This window comes from Arctopsyche grandis, chromosome 2 (assembly GCF_051622035.1).
Source record: "Arctopsyche grandis isolate Sample6627 chromosome 2, ASM5162203v2, whole genome shotgun sequence".
In the NCBI taxonomy this organism is placed as follows: Eukaryota; Metazoa; Arthropoda; class Insecta; order Trichoptera; family Hydropsychidae; genus Arctopsyche; species Arctopsyche grandis.
Genome location: NC_135356.1, coordinates 27,733,306 through 27,758,390, shown reverse-complemented (window position 1 = coordinate 27,758,390; position 25,085 = coordinate 27,733,306). Strand labels below are relative to the sequence as shown.

The following is a 25,085-nucleotide window of genomic DNA, read 5'->3' as shown; positions in this document are numbered from 1 at the left end:
TTATGAGACTTCTCAAGATTTAAAATTTCCACTAATCCATGATTTCAAAGCCTACTTTTTTACAGTCGGGAGTATTCTTTGATACTATGTATATCTGAAGTAAACTCTGCTGTTAGATTATAAGCTTATAATATACAGGTACATACGTTACATACATAAATGTAATAAATTATTATTTATTTATTTGCATATTAGCCACAAAGTGTCTTACAGAATACTCTAACGCGTTACTGTGACCAGACATATAAGCATAATACAAATACTGTATACATATGTATAATAAAATTTGTCTAATCTAAAAAAAATCTACATATGTTATATAAAATAACTTTTTGTAATCATATTCAAATAGTGGTGACATAGTGGGTAGGATGGTTTTTGCCAATTTGATGGAGGAATTGCTTCAACAATAAAATCAGATAAATTGGCAAACTCTTGTAGGAAACGATCGACTTGGAGTCACAAATATACAAGTCTAACCAGCAGCATTAAAGATCATACTCAGAATAAATTCTTTTCAATCCTGGTTAGCTCACGGGATCAAACCCGGCGACCTATCGGTGCTTAGTGGCAACGCAACGACCGATCCATGCTGCTGGCTAATGAATATGTAATGAGTGATTTCACGATTTAAAATCTTACAGGTCTTAATATATTACTTACTAAAGACCGGCCAGCTTATAAAAGTGAAGTTTTTTAATACATTCCCATCAATAAATAGTCTCAGGCTACAAAGAACCACCGTAATCCGTCGTTTCTTTTTGAAATTCCCCTTGAGATTTGATCGTATGACCATGGTCCTTTGACCTTAATAGGTAATACCTTGCGTGAATTATGAAATATTTTTGAACAGCCCTTGCCTTCAGGCCCCTCCAATTAGTTACAGAAGATTTTATCTCGATGGCTGTTTGCTGTCATTTTTGAAACATGGCCTTCCCCAACGCAACGTAAACTTGCACATTTAACGTAACGTTTATGTACTTTTTCCTCGGAGCGTAAGGACTTTCTTGTAAATATTTACTCGAGTTCATACGTCAAATTTTAAACATATTTTTTCGTATAGACTCTATTAGAGTTTTAGAAATACTACTCAATTTTATTTGTAATGTTTCAAAATTTCAAAGGTGGCAGACAAGTATCTACATATACATATACATACATACATACATAGGTCTCTTATTATTAGGAAAGAAGTCGGTAGATTTGTGTCTCGAAATTTATTTCATTGTGAGAGAAATATGACAAATGAGAGTTTCATAAGGTTTGTCCTAACGTCTCCAAATGTGACTATATGTACATATGTACATATATAGTTTCATAACCAGAGATTTGTCTGCAGTTACACTTACACTTACACTACTTAGGTCATTAATGATCCATAACACATCTTTCAGACCCTTCAGCAGGATTCATGCCCACATTTGGTCCTGCATATGTACATTTATACGGATCACCGAGGGACTATACTCTTCTTGATCAACATGCTGACCTAAATGCTGGACTTGGGGAAGGAGTATCATACAGAGCCAGGTAAATAAAATTCAATTTAAAACGTAGACTCGTTAAAATACGACCAACGAAGGTTCCTTTTTATTTTGGTTTAATTTAAATAGTTTGCCGTTTAATTTGGGACTTTGGGTCTACGTGACAATCGATAATTTTCCTTGTAACATGTGCAATAATTCAAACGTATTGTATTTTTCGAATTCTATTGAACTATGATTTTAAATACCGTATGTGTGATTTATAACGCTGAACAACAAAAAAAAATAACGAATCGATTCGATTTGAATTCGAATATGACGATGATTTTTAAAATTACACTGAGCAACAAAAATTCACGTTTTTTCTTACTGGAGTGAAGATTAATCAATCTTTACTTAATTAAAACCATTAAATTCGAATATTACAATAATTTTTGTTAGTTTCTTTTCGTTTATGAAATATGGGTGTTTAAAAAAATCCGCAATTATTACAGATTTTTAGCTTTTGCAGCAACTTAAAATCTGGTAAAACTGTGCTAAAAGTTCCATAATCTATTCCATTTGGTAAATATAAGGAATAAGTATACTTGGGAAAGGCGACAAAGCCGATGGACAATAAGCGTACAATAATTCAAGTAAATGTAAAAAGCTTTGATGATATTACAAAAAACGAAATATATTGTTTTGGCAATGTGAGTTAGATTCTGATAATATACATTAAAGTTTCCTTCGTTTTGAGCGATTAATTAGATTGTATTTTAATACCAATAAGTAAAAGTCTATCCTACAAAATGAGACCCTATCTAATATAAATATTTAAAAAGGAATTCAAAACATGTTTTACGAGGGTAAATATAATAAGCGTAAGGCTATTTACTTTTCATTAGGCCAAGTCAAGTGCATATACCTAGAATATGTATAAAAAATTCTAATATTTTTTTGAGCGCAATCATTTTGTTGTCTTAGAATAACTACTTTTTCATCCCCATTATTATAATATATAAAATAAGAACCTGTACTTGAAAGGTCATTGAAATAGTTATGGGAAAGTGGTTATTCTTGAATGTTTCATTGTTTCGAGGGAAAACTTGAAATAAACGGCACAATATTTACGTGTGCTGTTTATATCAAATTGACCTTGCATCTGCTAACATGTGAAGTGAACTCATTAAAATATCAGTTGAGAAAATCCTGATTTGATTTAAATTCATCATACGTCTATAGAGACACTTCAATAAAGAAAACCACACTTAGTGAATGAATCTATCGTTTTAATGCGGATTGGAAGGTCGTCAAAGTTGACAATAACTTTGGAAACGGTCAACTTTAGTCTCTTGAAAAAATACCAGTTGTATGGAGACTTAAGTGATAATTACATAATAGTGGAAATGTTAGCTCAGACTCGAGCTATTTTTCGCTAAGTAGATATAGGCAGCTTTCATCTCGATGGATGCTGAAGTAGTTGCTCGAATTGAAACGTTTTGTAGTGCAGTAGCTGTAATCTCAGAACACCGATTTATACCAGAATGGCTTAAAAGAATGAGGAGAGACAGTGTAAAGAAAAATGTTATGACTTTAATGAAACACTCAAGTACTTAATTCAAGTTGCTGCCGTTCTATCTATGTACATTTTCCGGGAAGTGTTTGAACGCCTTTTATATACTTGTTTAATAGTTTGGTGTAGTATATTCTTATGCAGTTTCACGAGTTTTATATGGTGCTCTATGTACATACATATACACACAATCACTTTTAAATTAAAATATATGTATTCTATATATGAAATTATTGCATCATATATCGATGGCTTGGTATTGGCACAGATGTTGTGTGTCAATTTTTAAAAGCCTCTTCTGTATTTAACGTCGCTGTTTCGTCTGACAATATTTTGGTTTTTGAATTTGTATCGAATTTTAAGTGTTTACATATGTAGATGCTTGATTAATTCAGGTTTTTCCTTTCAGGGTAATTAATAATACCACATAAGTAAAAATCTGAATTATTCCAGTATTTACAAACTTAAGATTCGATTCAAACTTTAAATTTGATACGAATTCAAAGATAGACATACAATATCTGTACACCAAGCCATCGATATATAAGTCGCGTATTAAAAAAAGCAGGTTTGATCTTTAAATATACAATCAAACTGTCTTCAAGTCAAGAGCTCTTACTGCGGTGCATAATAATTATAAAGTGTATTTACTTGAGGTTGAACTTTTCAGACTGGCTTGTATACTCGCATACAAAGTTTTTCGCGGGTGCGCGTAAACATTTACGGAAGCTTTACCGGAAAAGTCCGGTTGCCACAAAAGCTCTCAGACTTGCCGAGCACACAATGTTGGAATATTATTTTCATGCTATTTAAAATACGAGCATGATTTATTCAACGGTGCTCATTCGGCGCAAATGGGTCACGCTTTTCCCCCGAATTTTCCGGCCACGTTGCGAGTTTACTACGATAAAACAAAAAAAAAAGTTGGTACACAGATATGGACCGAGTGTGTACTAAAATAATATGTGTTTATTACGAGTTCGTAAATGAAAATTTACGATTATTAAAAATGGCGTTTTTTAAATCAATACGTGACGACATTGTTTTTAATACTTTGTGTGCGTATTTGAAATAGCACTTTGTATGCGGTTTGCGAAACAATTTCAAGTGAAAGTTTTTACGGGACAGAACTTTTTTTTCAGCATGTGAAATTTAAAAAGAAGTTTTTATTTGACTGTAATTATTGTGATACCGAGAAAGTTTTTGTTAGCGTGAAACAAAATTTTCCCAGATATTTTAGCTGGATTGAAAAAAGAAATTCATAATTATTATACACCGATTGAATTTATAGCTCAATGCATTATTTTTTATGTCTTTGAATTTCTTAGATGAAATATTATTTAAAAAACTTAATAGTGAAGATTTTTTACGCTTTAAACTTTGAAATAGTGCTACGAATTTAATTTAAATCATCAGAATAACAAATTATATTTTGTATAAAATTGACATGTTTGCTCTACATGCTCAACTAAATATAAGAAAGATTTTAAAAAATAAGTTTTTTCATAAATTAGGAATAGACATGGTTCTGCGTTACATATTATGTATGTATTCACAATTGAAATATGCTCTCCAGCTGATTCTAAATAAAGTGTAATTTTAAAAACACTAATAATAATGAGTGCAATATATGTATGGCTAATGATTCAATTTCGTACCAAGAAGGGACGGTAAATTTTATATTGAACGCGAATGACTCGACGTTTCAAACAAGACTTTTGCTTTGTTTGACCTTTATGTATAGTTAAAAAATAAATTTATGCACAATAAATACAAAAAAAAGCGTCAATAGTGTTATGCCGATAATACTGCTAGGCAATTAAGTAATGGAATATATACGAAAGTATTTTTTTTAATAAAGAATCATTTGCATATACATATAATATATACGCACTTTACTTGTCTGTGACGCTGACAGTCAATTTTCAATAAATAGTATATTATCTCATGTGTCAATCACTAATCCTGCCAATTTATTATTCACTCAAAAACCATTTGCAAAAGTTTTGATCAGAGTTATCGGACCATCCTCCGCGATCTGATTTTCATCTCTTCCTGAAATTAGAGAAATTTTTAAGTGAAAAGTACAGAATGTCACCAATTGAATCAAGGATCTGACAAAGTCTGATCTACATAATTTATGTCGAAACGATTAAATAACCCTCGAAAGTTTTATTGACGATTGATCACTTTTCCAGGGTTTTACTGTCAGTACGGACCGAATTGACAGAAAACCCGGATGCTATTCCGGCCAATGTGGAGGTCGAACCATGTCCTCCACCACCAGACTACTGTTTCGCCAATGAAGAAGAGTTCCTGTTGTTCGCGACGGTCCTAGACGCTACAATGATTGACAAGAATCTGTGTGAAAAACCGATAAGCTTCGAGCTCAGCATCGGAAACTTTGGCAACGTGATAGACGGGTACAACCACTCGACGAGATCCAGCTCCCAAACCCACGGTGAGTCTGTCCGTGGATATAATTTATTATCTAACATTCCTAACTCATCAATATGTACGTATACCAAATAAGAATACACTAAATCAACGATAACTACCCTTTGTCTATATAAACTCTAGTGGATCTAGTATTGGTGTTCCCCTTTAGCTTTTAAATGCTTGGATACAGCACATTAGATATTATCGAGTAATTGAAATGCCATTTAAAAAACAAAATGAAAAATTTCATTTTAGTCATATTTTCAATATTCAATATGAATCTTGCCGTTGTATCGATAGTTGGCAATTTATTGTGCCGAAGAATCGGTCCGTACACCCATCGTGTATTTTATCGAGAGAGCTGGTTGTACTCAGGGATGAAAATGATGGGCTTGTATACCGTTACAGCATTTTCTTCTGTAGCTCGGGAAATTTCCGATGAAAATTATTTTCAAAAGATCCAAGATGAAATATGCAGCTTTAACATTTGCATGCACACCTTAAATTCAATTCTTGTTTGATGTTCATAAAGCTTCTATAATCATTTTTCAAGTCTATTCAAGATAAGCTATCTAAGGCAACTTACATACGTTATAAAGTAATATTCGAAAATCCTTTACGTGAAGCTTCGATGTTCATACGTATTATAAATTTACTATGTTTTTAAATCTTCTACGGTCAAATTGAATGTAATAAGTTAACTTGTTTAAAAAAATTTGTCGACTTTTTAAAATGAAAAACAACTAGAATGAATTACTTAGTAGGCATAATTAACTTTTCTGATTTTCTGAATGGAATCTACAAAATAAAAATGGTTGATAAATTCCATATTTGACCTTTCAAGGTGTAAATTGTTTATATGACTAATTGTATTGTACTTCAACACTTCTACTCTTTTACGAAAACAAAAACATTTACAGAAATTACAATTAGTTTTAAAAGCACAAATTGATCAAAATCGGTATTGTCTTATTTCAATTCCATATATTCATAGATATATTATATAGAAAGCCCACAGTCGTCAATACCGATATTGTACTCAAATATTTGCTTACATTTTAACACATTGAGAAGAGTTGTAGGTTTCAATAAAAGGTGGAAAAAGAAACGATCTTTCTCAAGAATAAATAATGCTATACAATAGATGAACGATCTTCATATAAAATATTATAAAAGCTCGTCTTTTCGAGGAAAACTTTCGCATATGCGATGTTTTCACAATACTATAAGAGTGTATGTAACATTTGCAGAATAGTGCAAAGTATGGCTTTCGATCTTCAGGTGCTCACAATTCGTTAAATTACTTGTTATTGAACTTTATATTGTTAAACAAAATTTAATTATATTTAAATATTCATTATTAATTTTATTTATTTATTGTACAATCAAAATGAACATATCTGAATTGTTGATGCAGTCTTCGTTGCAGAAACGATACAAAGTACCAAATCCAATTTAGTTAATTTTATATAAGAGGAAATTAAAACACCTCACTTATCTGCTTTTAAGCTGTCATCTTGAATTTTCAATTTGTTCATTAAGTAGTAAATTTATACTACAATATTAACAAACAAAACACTAACTTTCACAAAATCGATCGGCACTGTACATTGTTTCCTTTGGTTCTGAATCAGTTTCTTATAACATCTAAGTATAAATTTTGGAACTGTACTTTCCGCTTCTAGCAACTGTCAACTTGAACATTTTGGATAACAAGTCGAAAGATTTTCAGAAACGAATATTCGTAGATTTTTAATGATGCTGAATATTTTTAGATTGTTTCAATCGATTGTAAATATTTTGTAAGCTACATATTTTTATATAAATACATATGTATATAAGAATAATATACTATACCTTTGTATATATCCATGGGCCAGTTCCCGTTACTTTTTCTGTCAAATGAATATTCAAATAAATTTAAATAAAAGAAAACTATTCAAATAAATGTAATAAAATGTTTACTATTAGATTGGCCATGTTTAGGCGGTTTGTATTACAAATACCGAGCGAAGCCGGGTAAAAACACTAGTATATTATAAAATAAAACCAACCAGCAGACAGGAAAGTCATTGCATTGCATTGGCAGTGAGAAATGTTTCTAATTTAAAGTCTACCATTTCATTTGAACAGTGTTTATTAGCCTGTTAAATTGACTACTTAAATGTTTGCTGAAACGAAGTCAGTTATTTACTGTTCTATGTTTGCCAACAAAATGTCAAGAAACTTTTAAGATGCTAAATTGAAAAATATATTGGATTTTCTCAATTCATGTATGTGATATCTAGATTATTATAATATGCAAATCGAAAATTTTTATATTAGAACTTCGAAATTCACTTTTCATTATTTCCGCCACTCTCGAAATCGTGTATGTATGTTTATTAATGATGGTTGATTTTCAGAAATTGATCACAGAACGAGCGTGACCCCGCCCATGAAAGCAGTATCACACGACCGAATGCACTATTACATCCCCTATTTTGATAGAAAGCCCTGCATGTGCGTCAAATCGAAATGGCCAAATCACCTGAGACGCATGTACATTTCCAATCTACTAGAACGACTCTACGAGAGACTGGTAAGAAATAAATTTTACATATACACCTCTCAAAGTTCTATACTTGTCGAACGAATGTTCAGAAATTAAACGAAACCTTTATTTTCTATATTTTCGTACCATATGACTATTTGAGGAAAAAAGCTACTTCCAGTTTTTACATATATACGCAATTGTCCACAAACCCCAATTGACTGCATTTTCTTTATGTATTCAAATGCGACTTCGAAATTGACACACTCACGGATTATTTTATGTATTATTGACACATTCACGGATTCATTGGTAAAATATTTTTTGACAGTTGAGCGATTGTGCAATACAAATTATAAGATTATTTTATAGAATGCTTTACAATTCAATTATTAATTGATATCTATAGGTACACATGTAGTAGGCAAAAAAAATGGACTCCTTATACGATGACTCGAATGACGTTTTTGCATTTACTCTGACTATTTTTACTATCGAATAACTCGAGCTGAACAAAATAAAGATACAATCTTTGGTATCTTGTTCAATATCTGGATCTCTATTAAATAAACCATGCGAAAATTCATTTAAAAAATAATATATCCGAAATTACATATTTTTTATGACATATGTACATATCTAAGAAAATATTTAAAAAAATTATATAAGATATTATGCTTCAGCCTAGACCTTTGATTTCGTTCTAATTTTTAATTGTTGTATTTTAATACCTTAAAAAATATATTTATTAGCACACTAATTTACGAATTTGCTTCTACAATATTGAAGAGTGGATTTATAATTCTATCGTTAGATTCATACTCACTACCTGTATTGGGGAAGTTATCAATTAACTGGCAATAACAATTTTATTGTAACATCGATATATATGTATTATAATTACATTCAAAATTATAATTAACAAAAATTACAAACAGTAGCCATAATAGTAGCGAAAATTCACGAACCAAAAACAAATAAATCACACTTGCAATCATATCCAAATATTTGGATATGATGAAAAAATTGCCGTAGTTTTCTTCAAACCTCAACTTCAATTTTTAGCTTTGACTGAGCGAAACCTTCCAAATTCCAACATTGTATTATTATATGTACGCCACATATGAGCTGTTATTTTTGAAAGTGGCAGAGGTCAAATTTTCAGTTCCAAAAACACTATTTATGTTTGACTTAATTCACAAATTGTTATTACTTTTAATTCGATCTCCAGAATCTCGGAAAAGCTGAATATACATATTACAGGCCACCAGTATTTAATTTTTTTATGTAAAATATTTATCGAAATGAAGAAAAGTAAACGTATGCCAATTTCAAATACCGTTCGGCACATATGTATCCACAAAGTGTTATACGGCAAGTTCGTTTTTAATATTAACCACACGCGAAACACATCGTACATTGTGTATAAATAATACTGAAATAATTTCCATCATGAAAAAAATTGTCCTTTTCCAAACCCAAAAGAAAGGTTGAGTAATGACGAAAATTATTATTGAGTTCTCCGAATTGTTTTCCAATTCATTTCAGATCGTCACGCATCGGTTCGTACCATTTCCCTCATTTATTTATTTTTCTGTAGTCTGTAAATTTCGGCACTTAGATAAGAGATAGTACTGTCAAACCTTCTTCACTCTTTTGATAAATTCCATTTTAGCGAATTATCCCCGGTCGGTGCTAAAACTCCCACGACATCGAAGATCGCTTAATCCCCAAAGTAACCGAGCGATTTGTGAAAGCGGCCGGAAGTTTACATATTGACTTACTTATTTTTTTTAGAAAACAAAAAAATAGCACACGCGTACATACTTTTGATTATATTTTATAACACCATCTGCAACACTTAGGGGCGTTTCGGAAAATGAAAACGAAAATTGAATTTAGCGTTCACTTTCTCAACATATGTTTTCCGACTCAACTTGTCTCCATATCCCCATACGATGTCCGCTCCATGTTGGGCCTTAAAGATAAAAATCAGTATTGGTTGCGGTAATTTCGGCACCCAACATGAAAAGACTTGCTTATCTTTTAAAATGCTTTCTGCTGATATGCCGCAAGTTCAAGATATCATTTGCTGAAATTTAAACTGAAGTTGACTTCATAAACGATGATTTTTCATTTATGCTATGTCTTTATAAAAATTTGTACTAAAAATATCAGGCTTTTTCTAAACCATTGTAACTTATAATTTAATACTATATATATATATATATATATATATATATATATATATATATATATATATATATATATATATATATATATATATATATATATATATATATATATATATATATATATATATATATATATATATATATATATATATATATATATATATATATATATATATATATATATATATATATATATATATAGTATGCAATCTAGCATGAGACATATCGCATTCACCCCACACTCGACCAATTACTTTTCGTTTCGGTTTCGCATTGCATTTTGGTCTAGAAATACAACATTGTTCGTGCGTATAGCGGTCGGTAGAATTTGACTTATTTTTTGTTAGTTTTGAGTTTATGTTTCATATTTTGAAATATTTACATTAATAAAATTTTAACATAAAATACGCAAGTTGTTGATATTATCAATTTATTTATGGAATACTTATATATTTTATATAAATGGAAATTAATATTTTTATAGCATAAAAGTAATAGTCAACGTCATGTTATGGACAGCAAAACTTACAGTAATATTATTCAAGACCTTGCATTGAATTATATTGTAATAATATTGTATAGTTTTATTAGAAATAATTAAAAAGATTAAGAAATTATTTTACGTCCTTACAGTTTTATAACACATTGCACGAATGCGACAATAAGTCGCACTTTAAATTTATCCCAATCCATTTTTGCAAAGGTTATTTCAAACATCACACTTATGTAAGTATCGTACAGCACTGTTATGAAATCCTGATAAACAAGTCTTAAATAAAAATAAAGATTACAATCAATGAATTATATATGTACATATGTATATATAAATAATATGAATAATAAAAACTTCCGAGAAGTTTTCGATCGCCTTACATACATGTATGTACATGTACATATGTACATACATACATATATTGTCTGATAAAAATCTACACTTTTATTATGCGTTGCAACACGCTTTTTGATTTCAATGAATACTTGAAGCTGGTTAGTTTGTTTACAGTACATATCTGTATATGATGGAAATTGCATAGGGAAGACGTGGAATCTGTAAATATACCGTCACTTCGATAGTTGACTTATCAAGATGAAGCCTTCGCAAAAGTGACAGCATTCAAGTGCAAAGTTATTTTATATCTTTGTATACATTTTATAAGTGAGGTTTTTACGTCTGTCGTTCGGTTATTTGCAATAAACGAACCGATGACATTTTAACATCGTCTGTTTCGTAGGAGACGTCAAAGGACAATTCACATTCCGTAAATAATATTAAATACATACTGCAAAAGTCACATTCCGTAAATAATATTAAATACATACTGCACCAATAACTCAAATAAAAATGACGCGTTATGCAATAACCAGTACACCATCAAACATGAAAGCAAAGCTGGACCCGAGCTCAATGCCCTTTCCCTCTTCAAAATATATCCTAGAATTTGTCAAGGTTTATGTATTGCATATGTAATATAAGCTAGTAGCTTTAATTCTATACGTGCTTGAACCATTAGTTGAATTCGCCTTCATTGAAAGTTTCCAAATTTATAAGCGGACATTGTTCCTGTAACTTTGGTAGTAATTCTCACACTCTTCTCTATTTCCATCAGGAGGAGGGTCTTCATAATGCGGCTGAGGCCGTTGAAGACGATGGTGTGGCAATCTTGAGAGCTACTCTGAACGATCTTCACCACGGATGCTGTCGTTTCCTGCAGCTTAGACGAAGCTCGACTTTGGCAGGTGCTGTAACCGAGCTAGACAAGCGAAGGAACGAACTGTGTCTGCTGAAAATCGTAAGACTTTGTCCAAAGTGGCTTAAATTTCGAGGTGTTTCGTGATTAAATTTTGACGCTTTCAGGCCACCTTGAGCACAAAGAGCAGATCCCTGAAGGCTAACGTGACCAAGAGCTCGTACAAAGACAGATACAAGACCGCGCAAACGTTCCTCACCAAGTTGAAATTCCTCATAGAAGATGTAAGTATGCTTAAATATCTATATATGTACATATATGTAGTACATAGTTGGCCGATTCAGCAGTTTGCAAACTTTTTTGTTTTTTGTTTTTGTTGTTATAAAATCACACTCTAAATTCGTGTTTATTAGTTTCGTCTAAAAAAATCTTTAACAATAAAATATTAATCGATTTTAAAGCATATGAAATATGACATTTTGGCCTGCTTTTATTTCAGGAAATTCGTCTGCTTTTTCGATATTTTTTGTATTAAAAATAAAGATAGATAACCCAATAAATGTTTCAACTACTTTTATTATCAAAATAATGACGACAGCATTAGAAAAAAATAGTTTTTCTGAAAGACCGCTTCCTTCATACAAATGGTCGTTATGAAGTGGGGAGCTTCGTATGAGAATTTCTGGCATAGCAGATAATTTAAATTCTCACTAATCAGTATAAACTCATTATGTTCGATCCAATCAATCTGCAATAGATGCCTTTTTAAATATTAAAAAAATTAAACTATTCTAAAATTTTGGCGATATAAATCGATTGGTTGAACCCACAGGACATTGTTAAAATTTTCTTGATACGACGTAACTATTTGCACTAAGCTCATCACAGGAAATCGAAAATTACCTTTTTTCAATCCACCCAATTTGCACACAATAACTAGTCGAGTCGTCACCCGGAGTTTCTTGGGTGGGTGAAAGTTAAAACAACAGTAAAACATTCATAAAATTTATGTAGTCTGCAATTGTAGTTAGAAAATTATGAAATCGTAAGCCAAAGTTGATTGAAATATGTAGGATTTGTAAAGCGAGAAAACGAAAAAAGCATTCATCTTTATACATATACTACATACGTATGTATGTACAGAAGAATAGATAGATTGGGTGAAAGTTTGAAAGCATGTATATGTTGATATCTACATATAATTACAGTACCCTGACAACTGAATGCTTTTTTTTTGTATGCACCCATTAGTCTTTAATTTATTTCGTTACTTCTGGTGACCATACAAAAAAAATCAGACCCTTTTTTTCATTATGCAAGAAATGCATCAACTGTATCGTCAAAACTATTTTATTTTTATTTGGGCTATATTCAATTTGACGTAAGTACATTTCAAAATCATTTTAGCGTAACAATATACTATGTTGGTAAAAATACTTCAATTTGTATTTGCCATAATGCCTTTATTATACATACATACATACTCGTACATGTTTGCGAAATTGGCAAATTTTAGCCGTGCTTTTCTCATTCTGTCGTTCAGTAGAGGGTTTTTGATGGGTTTATAGCAATGCATGTTTTGCTCGCGCAAACGTGCATTGTCGATATGTCCAGATATGTCGACTCCACGGTCACAATTTTTTTTTTTGTTAGTTGTTGTTTTCCTATTCTCCCGAACCTCAGCTACAATTTGACGATAAATTCTGGGGGTTGTTTTTCTTTTGCGGCCACATTTTTTGACCCTTCTTGATTCAAGAGGTGCCATAAAATGCAACTTTCTTCGCTATTCGCCTCACAGAATTGACGAATACTACAATTATTTGGGAAATTTCTCGTTTGGGTAGCTTCTCAGAATCCAAAAGTCCCTTAATGGCCGCTTTTTTATCATCTGAGATATCTGAACCACCCATTTTTTCTTGAAAATCGATTTTTTATTTAATAAACACAGAATGAGAAATAATATTTGATAAAATAAATTTAACTCACCAGAAATATTCAAAAACAACACTGAGTGATATAAAATCACTAAAATCGGCAATTGATTTCGCTTAAAAACAATGTAGATGTGTTTTCTTCAGCCGACGCTCGAACACTGTTTTGACGATACAGTTGATGCATTTCTTGCATAATGAAAAAAAAGGGTCTGATTTTTTTTGTATGGTCACCAGAAGTAACGAAATAATTTAAAGACTAATGGGTGCATACAAAAAAATAGCATTCGGTTGACGAGGGTGTTCTCAAATAGAAAAAAAATGTGAAAGTTTACGAATATGGCAAGAGTACCAAGTAATATGTCCTGGTACTGTATATAGCACAAAATGGGTAAAACGAAATTCTTTCCGATCAAAATCAACACATTTTAAGTGGTCATGTAAAACGTTCGGTCCTCTGTTTGGGTCATGTTTGAGGTCCCGAGGGTATCGCGGCACATCGTTTGGGAACCGCTTAGCGTAACTTAACACATGTGCACGTTGAATTTTCACTTTGTTGTGTGATCGCGTAAGCACTCAAAGCAACGACGATTCGTTTTATCTGACAACTTGGGCCAAAGTATGCGTGTGTGTGTGTGAGTGTGTGTGTGTGTATGTGTATTTATTAAATTTATATATGTAGGTAAGCACATATGTTGGGGTTTTCATTTAAAAAAAAAGAAAACCTACCTATGTCCAATCGTTTCCAGCATGGAAACAATTGAGCTCGAGGACAATGTTGAATCGGTTGATTGGAAATCGGATAAAGAATTGGAATTCCATAAGAAAAAATATACAAATGTCCTGTAAATCCCATTTCGAAACAAAAACACGCTGTTAAGTTCGCGGGAAATTGCATGAAATTTTTTTATTGTATATAAATGTCGACGCGTGAATTTTCACAAAAATAAATGAATACTTTTTATTAAATTTCGTTACTAAATTTTGCTATTGAAAGTTACATATGAAGTGGCATAAGTCGACTTTTCTTTATATCGAGAAATATTAAATCAATAAATTTAAAAATACTGGTATCCAATATTCTGGATATATCAAATTAAATTAAGTTATAACAATTTGTGAATTAAGTCAAACTGAAATAGTGTTTATAGAACTGAATATTCGACTTCCGCCACTTTTAAATATAACATATATCGTTTTGATATTGTACTTTTTACTTTTTTTTCCGGAACTGAACTTTTATTATACTAGACATCAAAAGCTTTGCCCGGGAACAATACGAAAAATGAATTTCTTTGTTTTTTACATTATAAACATATTAAATGCTGTATTTTTTTATGAATTCCTCGTTTAATTTCCGTCTTTATTGTCGAATTTATCGAAGTAAAGTCGCTCTTTTCGATTTATAATACGAGTCGCAAACATGTACGAGTATGTATGTATGTATGTATAATAAAGGCATTATGGCAAATACAAATTGAAGTATTTTTACCAACATAGTATATTGTTACGCTAAATTGATTTTGAAATGTACTTACGTCAAATTGAATATAGCCCAAATAAAAATAAAATAGTATTTTTATGTCAATTATTATTTTACTAACATATTCTTATCATTTAAAAATGTGTTTATTATTTTATGAAATAAAGAAGGGCGGGGAGGCACCAAGATTAGATTTTTTCAAAAGAGAAGCCTAGTAGCAATAAGTTTGGAAACCACTAGTGTAGTGCTTATATTGTATTTATTTATTTTATTTTATTGAAAAATAATAATAGTAGCATCCTTGCATATTTCATGCAAATTATTTTTAATATCTTGGGTAAATTGACTTTATAAACGTTATCAAGAAATTTTCCACTGTACGCGAGAATTTCAAATGAAATTTTTAACTAGTTTACCATTAAAGAAAATTCATATTGTCACAGAATATTAAACGCAAAACATTTATAAAAATTTTACATGCAAATACGTTTTCTTGCATTTTTTAAATATTATTCACGGAATTAGTTAAACTTCCCTTTATAAATAAAGTCTTTGTGGATTTACAATGAAAAGATTCACAACAAAATAGCATCAACATTTCCTAAATCTGATTCCAAACACCAACCTTATATCATACTTTTTTTAAACCAACGAGCATACCGCTAATACCTACCAATGTTTGAATGTTTTGAGTCAATTTTTTAAAATAAATAAATCATATCGTTTTTATAAAATGATTCTAGTGCTCATACAACCCGATAACAGCGCTTTTAACGGAAATTATTACAGATTGAATAATATCACGATTTTCCGATTTCAACAGGACATTGCGTCCCTTTGATATTTTTGACCTTCAAAACTATTTTTGACAGTCTGATGCTGTTATCAGAATTTAGTTCTCAAATGGAAAAATAAAAGTATTGTTTGTACAATAATTACAATAACAATTTTATATTTTTCGTATTACAGCCACAAGGTACCCTTCCAGATGTGGTGATTTGGGCTATCAGTGGCGGCAAAAGGTTAGCATACCAAAGGGTGCTTGCCAGACATTTTATATATTCTACAATTGAAGAAGAAAGAGGAAAGCTGTGTGGAAAGCCCCACACTATGTTCTTAAGGGTAAGTCGATCACAGACAAATATGTGCAAAATTTTGGAAAACACATTTGACGTGCGTTTTTTCAGCTGCCTGGTAAAAAAGCTGACGGATCTAGCGGATGGATGATCCCGACCAAACTTTTCATATACATCTGGCTCGGATTAAAAGAACATAAACCTTTTCACATAGACGGATTGCCTGGTGGGTATCAAATATGCAGAGAAATCTTGTCTATAGAAAGACTTGAAGTTAATCCCCCAACCGATCTCTGCTACGTGGAGAAACATGTGAGTGGATTTTATTTGTTTAAAATTTGTGTTGAAAACTTGTACTATATTTTGACTTTTTTTTAGAATTTCCAATTGAGAGCGTACATCTACCAAGCCAGGTCTTTGATAGGGTCGGATGCTTCCGGCCTATCTGATCCATTTGCACGTGTGATCGTAGCTGAATACTGCAAGACGACTAGAGTTATCGACGCGACTCTGAGCCCTACTTGGGACCAATCGTTTGTGTTCAGTGACATAACATTATATGGATCGATGGATCATATCAAATTAGATCCACCCATTATCATAATTGAAATATTTGATCAGGATCAAATGGGCAAATCCGAGTTCATAGGCAGAGCTATGGCTAAGCCTATAGTCAAATCAATCGACGATCCTTACGTAAAACCATTATTTCCTCCTTCTTTGGAATGGTATGAGATAACTCGTGGACTGAACCACGCAGGCGAACTTCTAGCAACTTTTGAACTATTAGAAATAGACCGAGGAGATTTTGGAGAACCTGGACAACCACCTGGTGTATTGCCTTTATCGCCAGCACTCGAAGGAACTGATGTTATTCCAGTTCCAGAAGACATAAGACCCACTCTAGCCAACTATAGAATTGAGGTCTTATTTTGGGGACTTCGCGATTTGAAACGAGTACATTTTCTAGCTGTAGACAAACCGAAAGTATATATAGAGTGCAGTGGCGATGCACTTTATTCGTCAGTAATACAGAACGCCCAAAAGAACTCGAACTTCGGTTGCTCCGTGAAATTCCTAGACGTCGAACTTCCCGAACAGGAGCTGTATAGACCACCGCTCACAATAAGAGTTGTCGACTGCAGAAGTTTTGGCAGATACACTCTGGTGGGTACGCATACAATAAATTCAATCCACAATTACATGCACACATTCCAAACTGCCAAAGAAATGGAGGCAGAAGAGCGTAGACAGTCTTTGCTGCATAAGTGCGATTTGGATGGGGATCTTTTTGACTTCGGTATCACCGAGACAAAAGTACAAATAGAGGTGGAAAAAGAAAACTGTCCATTGCTCTTCAAAAACAATCCATTGATGTACGGAACTAATACAAAAATTGCGAAGATCAGATATAAAAAAATGAAGACTAGGGGAGAGGAAGAGGACGACGACGAGGAAAGCTCCAAAGATTGGTGGTCGAAGTATTTTGCATCCGTCGACAAGGCCATAGAAGGGGGTAAGGAAGCAAAGCAAGATCTACAAAAAATGAAAAATAATGATGATAAGAAAAATAAGCAAAGGGCGGTCGCCAGCACTTCTAAAGCGGGGACAAGCTTTAGCCCACTTCACGACAAATACAAGACCATAAACAAGTCTGGAATTTGCAAAGTAAGAACTATGCTTATTTATTGTACAATTAAATGATATTTCATTGATTTTGTAATTTTTCAATAAAAATCTTTTTTAGATCTACCCCGGTGAACTAGAGTCTCAGAGTGAATTCGAAGAATTCAAAGACTGGTTATTTACATTCGACCTTTATAGAGGGAAGAAGACAGAAGAAGACATAGAAGATGAGAATAGAATCGTCGGTTCATTTAAGGTTATTATGATCAATTTACAGGACTTCATACTAACTTTCGTATATGTAAATATCTAGTAAACATAATACTGCAGACTGACTAGGCCACGGGGTCAATTGTGTATTATTGTAAGAAAATATAACAATCAAAATAATACAAAAGACATATAACTTTTAATAGAATTTAGTTATTTTAGAATTTAAATATTAAAACTACAAGGTTTGACCTGAATTCGTCCGTTTAGCTTAAAATTTCTTGTGCAGAGTTACTGTTTTACAAAGATTCATTGATATCATATTTAATTTTGGTACATATGTATATGTATAGGTACATATTTGAACTTATCCAAAGACGCTTTCTTCGGCTGCCTTATATATAAGGAGCAATATGGAATTTACCCATATTTATTTCCTTCACGATTCGTCATGGCTATGGTCGGCTACACTTTTCTTGTGCACAGGAGGAGTGTTGCTATTCATCAAGTTATTGTTTTCCATATTTAGAGGTTTTATCTCCTGCCCGTCTATTCTGGCGGAGTTGGGCCTTTATGCTCCGAAGAGTTTGATATGGACCCACCATCGTCCCCTTTTTCACACTCCTTTGGCAAAAACTGTGGCTTATTTCAATTATCCCATTCCTCGTGGCCCTCGTTTCTTAAATTCACTGGATGATGCCATTGACATTTGTCACATCTCTTGTCATTTGCTGCACTACTTCCTCGGTTACGGAGGTCACGACCACTTGGAACAGTTCAGTTAGTTTTAGCAGTTTAGCAGAATTTTTATGTCATGTTTATTTATTTTTCTCTATTTCTTTTCTTCTATTTATGTATTTTTACTTGTATTTTCATATACTTTCTTCCATTCTTAATCTGTTTCACACACTCGTTGCTTTGGAGCATTCTGTTAGACGAGTGTGATTGATTAATTGATGTATAATAAAATATATATGTATGTATGTTTGAAGTATTGAGACCTTTATGTTAATTGACTGATTCAAAATTTATCACGAATATTTCGAACTGACCAACCAGCTTATTAGTATCATTAGTAAGAATAATCTCAAATGTATAACTATTTTAAAATCCTAACTACGTCAATTTTATTTTAACTAATTTCCATAACACTGAATCGAACATTACAGGGAGCCATCAAAGTATATCGCTGGCCGACAAACCTGTTGGCTGAAGATCGAGCTGCCTTAGGCTTCGACCCACAGTTCGGCGTGTTTCAAAACATGCCATCGAACGAGCCTATTCGAGTTCTGGTCCGAGTGTATATTGTGAAAGCAAACGATTTACATCCCATGGATTTGAACGGGAAGGCAGATCCTTACATAGTCCTGCAGCTGGGCTCGAAGAAAATCAGCGATAAAGACAACTACATATCAAAACAACTCAACCCAGTCTTCGGAAAGTGTTTCGAAATCGAAGCCACATTCCCCAGAGATGCGATGCTGACGGTAAAGATCCAGGACTGGGATCTGGTGGGATCCGACGACGTCATAGGAGAAACCAAGATTGATTTGGAAAATAGGTTCTACAGCAAACATCGAGCCACTTGCGGTTTGTCGAGACACTACGAAGAGTAAGTATAAACTTTTGAATCAAGATTCAAAGATCTGCATCATTCTACTCCAAATTCCTTATGTCCCACTTAAGCATTTTGTATATTTAACAACCTTTTTACTCGTATATTTGCCAAGATGGCTAACACCTTATCGATCAATTGGGTTTCCCAATTTAATATTCTAAATATACATTGGCTATTCGAATGCTGTATGTGTATAGAATATGAGATGTTTGAAGGATCTAATTTGAACAAGTCTTTCGTTAAAGTCCTAATCCAAAATGGGATATAAATTTTATGACCCATTGGTCGTAAAGTTAAATTAATCAAATTAGTATCGTTGCGTTCAATTTTTAAAGTTTACAATGTAGCAAAGCATACAAGTTTGCTTCCCAGATTTGATATTTATATGTTCCGTATCATCATCTATTTTATACAATATATACATATTTTTACCCAGGCACGGATACAATAAGTGGAGGGACCCCATGAGGCCGACCCAGATATTGGCAAAACTTTGCAAAGATTCCAAAATCAACCCACCTATCTACGATTCCTACAGGCTTAGAATAGGCAAAAAACTCTTCGAAATGAGCGCCGAAGAAGACAGCACGTTGAGTTGGAGCGCAGCAGCTGGAAGATCTAGGGAATTCGAGGAGAAATTGGCTTTGTCCGTCTTGCATCGCTGGAACGAAGTAACCAGAGTAGGTTGTCATCTGGTTCCAGAGCACATCGAAACCAGACCGCTCTATAATCCGGACAAACCTGGTAAGAGTCTATTATTACTATTCTCTATTCCAATTAGCCGAGCAGTAGACAAAAGACCAGGGTTCGAATATTCTCCTCGAAGCTGAAAACCCTTCGCCTTCTGTCTTGTTATATGGAATGAGCGGAAGTACCCAATTTTGATTGTGTTTAAATTAATGGTTTTTGTTACAGGCATCGAACGTGGAAAATTAGAAATGTGGGTTGATATGTTTCCAATGGATCTGCCGCCTCCTGGACCACCGATCGACATATCTCCGAGGAAGCCCGAATCTTATGAATTAAGAGTCATCATTTGGAATACGGATGATGTCGTTCTTGAAGACGATGCCTTTTTTAGCGGAGAAAAAATGTCTGATATATACGTTAAAGGGTATGATTACTTATCTTTTACCATAAGATATCATTTTTATGAATCGTACGCATTATCATTAAGTCTTATCCATCTTGAAGAAGTGTATATTTATAATTGGTATATTTATTAGTCGAGTTGCGCGTTAATTTTTTTTATATTTGTATGAATGTTCAAATAATAATCCATATGTATGTACAATATAGGTTTGGATGCAGCAGCGAATACATATACAGGTTTTATACTCCAAATTGAACATTTTACAAATCAAATTTAACATTTTACACTTCAAATTGAACACTTTACAGATCAAATTAAACATTTTACAAGTAGGTTGACATTTTGTCGAGAGTTTAATAAAACCTTTAAAAAACTTAATAATACATACATATTTTTTTTGTGGAATAGTTTTGATGAAAACAAATAGTGTGCTTTATTTAAAATTTAACTGTATTAATTTAGGATTTAGATATTATTATTTAATATTTCATTCACTTGGCATTTGATTCTTTTACTTCAAGGCTTGCCACAATGAAAATTTCGCCAACATTTCCAACTAGAATTATTTAGAAATCCAATAGAAAGCAGGTATAAAAACTCTAGATCACCACCCAATATAATTATCGCCGAGGATTTCGAGTTTTGTAAAGGTGTGCTTGGACTCTCTTATCTTGCAACAATATAAAATAAACAAAAGAAGTCTATTAATGAATGTATTTTCATTGTTGTTAAAATGTAATGCTCACAATCTAAATGCCAAGCCACAATCTAAAATAATCAGCAGTTAGGGATTTCCATCGAGAAGTTCTGCTATGATTATAAATTCCGAAATTCCAGTGTCAACCAGTCTTTATAAACATTGACACGGATTACACGACTCATATTCAATGCATTTTTTTTCAATGCTACCTGGAAAGGCTTCGCGGGTAGTATTCTTGTTTATTTTTTACGTAATCAAAAAAACAACGCCGATAGGCGTATTTCAGGCTGATGGGCTTGTTGCCGATCGGCATTGGTCAGCATCTAAAGGGTTAAATAATTTCTCAATTTACTTAGAATATGATTATTTCTCTAATTGACGAATCTCCCTTTTCCTTTTATTCTGACTTTAATGTTTAATATTCAAAATTGATGTATGTTCATCTCATACATACATGTTCATCTCATTTTTCGCAAATCATTTAACCCTAACATAAATTTATATGTTTTTCAAAATCGATGTGTGTACATATGTGTGTATGTAAGTTGATTTTATCAGTTTTTTTTAATGTAATAATTTTCTTTCTAGTTGGCTGAAGGGACAAGAAGACTGCCAAAGCACAGACATCCACTACAGATCTTTGACAGGCGAAGGCAACTTCAATTGGAGATTCATATACCCGTTTGACTATCTCGTTGCCGAGAAGAAGATCGTGATATCTCGCAAAGAGTCGCTGTTTTCGTGGGACGAAACCAAGTCTAAGATTCCGGCGAGGCTGGAACTTCAAGTATGGGACGCTGATCACTTTTCCGCTGACGATTTTCTAGGTAAGATGTACATTTCTTATCCTTATTTTACATGTACATATATGGACAAATGTAAGTTGCAGCGATTTTTCAAAATTTTCTGCGGTGCGCATTTGCAGCGAAAATTTCTGCTTGCGATTAGTTCGCTTCGATTTTGTTTTTATTTTATATATATATATATATATATATATATATATATATATATATATATATATATATATATATATATATATATATATATATATATATATATATATATATATATATATATATATATATATATATATATGTGTATATTATATATGTACATATATAGACATATAATTTTGTTATACCATTGGCGATATTAGAATCAAATTTTGTTGCATCTAGGAGCGATGACTTTGGATCTGAATCGCTTCCCTCGAGGTGCAAAATCTTCCAAGCTATGCACACTCGACATGCTCAAGACGGACGGCTCGGTACCCATGGTGAACATATTCAAACAGAGGCGAGTCAAAGGATGGTGGCCGTTCCACATAAAAAATGACAACGACGAGCTGAAGTTAACCGGTAAAGTGGAGGCTGAATTTCATCTCATGACCAAAGAAGAGGCAGAAAACTACCCGGCCGGAATGGGAAGAAATGAACCAGACCCTCTCGACAGACCAAAGTAAGCTAGCTTTAATTTTGAAAAGGGGACATTGACAAATTTTATACATTTATAAACACACACAAATAGTCAATAAAACTGTCATTCAATAAACACACTTATATACAAATAGTCAATAAAACTGTCTGTCATCGGAAACAAATAGATTCAACTTTTATTAATTACATGAATAGGTAATTGCTTTTTGCAGTCTATTATAATGTGAAAATATCAAAATTCGGAAAAAAACCAGTAACAACTAATTATGTTATGTCAAGTCGTGATATAAATCAGAGCCCCGCGAAGAAAAAGTTGCCCCTGTGGCAAAAGTTTGAATTCGGCGCCCCCCCCTTAAAATCAATTTAAACTTTTTATACATAATATATAGATTATACAATTTTCGTTAGTTCTGTAGATGATATATGTATGTACATATGTACGTATGTATGTTATATTGTCAAGAAAAAAACAATGTATTATATGTGTTTGACAAATGTAAATGCAAAAAATTATTTTACATAAATGTATATACATATGTACATACATTAAAATTAACGATTAACTAAAAAAATACAATAATAAGTATTTATTGGAATTTAAAACGACGCAACTTGAGAGGAAAATGATTATCGAAATGAATAGAATTTCAAAGCTTTTTTATATCACAAATTTATCGTTCTTCCTTTCAAGGAGGCAAAATTGTCGAAAATTCAATTTACATAAATCTTAGAGTTGGGCTATGATCATTGAAGATCTGAAATAACCTTTTGTAACTATCTTAAGTTCACTGAAAGATCTTTCAGCTGATACGGGGGTTATTATCAAGAAAACTTTATATACATATCCTTCATATTTTTATAGTTTTGTGTCAAATTAAATTCATTAAATAATCAAAGGAATTTAATTCAAGAAAGGGATTCACACGGCTCTGATATAAATATAACTTATTTCTATGAACTATTTATCGTAAAAGAAAAAAATCGTGAAGATATATGTACATAGGTACTACAAGAACAAACTTAATAAAATCGTGTGTCGGGGTGTAATCTCGTAAGCTGAGAAAACACTCTTTTTACAAGCCTCATTATATATTATATGTATATCGTAGAAAGCGAGTCAGTGTCCCGCTTTCAAAGTGCATGCTTTGATTGTTTATTATGTGTTAAATGTCGTAAAAAAACAAAATTGGTTTCAGTCGACCGGATGCATCTTTCATGTGGATCATGAATCCTCTGAAGTCCATACGATACATCGTATGGCACAACTACAAATGGAAAATTCTGAAAGCGATCGCCATATTCGGAATGACCATTTTATTCCTGTTGTTTTTCTATGCAATTCCCGGATATTCGGTCAAACGTTTTCTGGGTGCTTAAAAAAGGTGTTTTTTTTTACAAATTGGCTCTAGTATTATTGCGACAAACGTGCCATTGCCATGTGATGCACTATAGACGCTATAGTTTACATATGTTAATATGTACAGACATATACGATACTATGTGTTGTTAGTCTTCTTCTTCTTCTTATCAAAAAGAAGGAGGCTTTGATGTTTAATGTTTAATGTTTCATAGAATGCGTTGAGGTAGCTGACACATTGATAACGTTTTTTGTTCCGAAAGAAAAAAAGGGAAAATGAGATTCGGTTCAAATAATGAAAAACATGTAAGGCCAAATACAATATCAGTTTAAGTCATTAGTCAACAAAAACTATTTCTATTATATGGGGACTGTTGACTTGATTACACTATGTATACGTGTACACTATCCAAATATCCCAAAATTTATTACAAATCATACACAGGAGAAATATTTGAGCATTTTTTTAAATTACTTAATGAAACGTTTAAGCTTATGTAGTATAAATCTACATTTATGTATATACATATGTACATATGTAGTTATATAAAAATAATGGGTGAATGAGAGGATGGTTGAAGAAATTGAGATTTTTAGGGACTTTACATGTATATTTTTTATAATAATAAATGTATCGTCCATTTTTGTGCAATTTAATTTT

The 25,085-nt window shown here is 32.4% G+C and overlaps 1 protein-coding gene across 1 annotated transcript in view; it reads left to right on the top strand.

Moving 5' to 3' along the window:
- The window catches only part of mfr (ferlin family C2 domain-containing myoferlin misfire), a 143,842-nt gene extending 119,160 nt beyond the window's left edge, over window positions 1-24,682 (top strand). The window contains exons 13-27 of the mRNA XM_077445072.1: window positions 1,395-1,530; window positions 5,238-5,500; window positions 7,884-8,059; window positions 11,814-11,996; window positions 12,062-12,178; window positions 16,278-16,430; window positions 16,496-16,696; window positions 16,763-18,052; window positions 18,132-18,266; window positions 19,390-19,832; window positions 20,275-20,582; window positions 20,754-20,952; window positions 22,220-22,458; window positions 22,810-23,089; window positions 24,264-24,682. Coding sequence (XP_077301198.1) covers window positions 1,395-1,530; window positions 5,238-5,500; window positions 7,884-8,059; window positions 11,814-11,996; window positions 12,062-12,178; window positions 16,278-16,430; window positions 16,496-16,696; window positions 16,763-18,052; window positions 18,132-18,266; window positions 19,390-19,832; window positions 20,275-20,582; window positions 20,754-20,952; window positions 22,220-22,458; window positions 22,810-23,089; window positions 24,264-24,444 — 4,304 coding nt within the window. The 3' untranslated portion in view covers window positions 24,445-24,682. The remainder of the gene's footprint in view (window positions 1-1,394; window positions 1,531-5,237; window positions 5,501-7,883; window positions 8,060-11,813; window positions 11,997-12,061; window positions 12,179-16,277; window positions 16,431-16,495; window positions 16,697-16,762; window positions 18,053-18,131; window positions 18,267-19,389; window positions 19,833-20,274; window positions 20,583-20,753; window positions 20,953-22,219; window positions 22,459-22,809; window positions 23,090-24,263) is intronic.
- The last annotated feature ends 403 nt before the right edge of the window (window positions 24,683-25,085 follow it).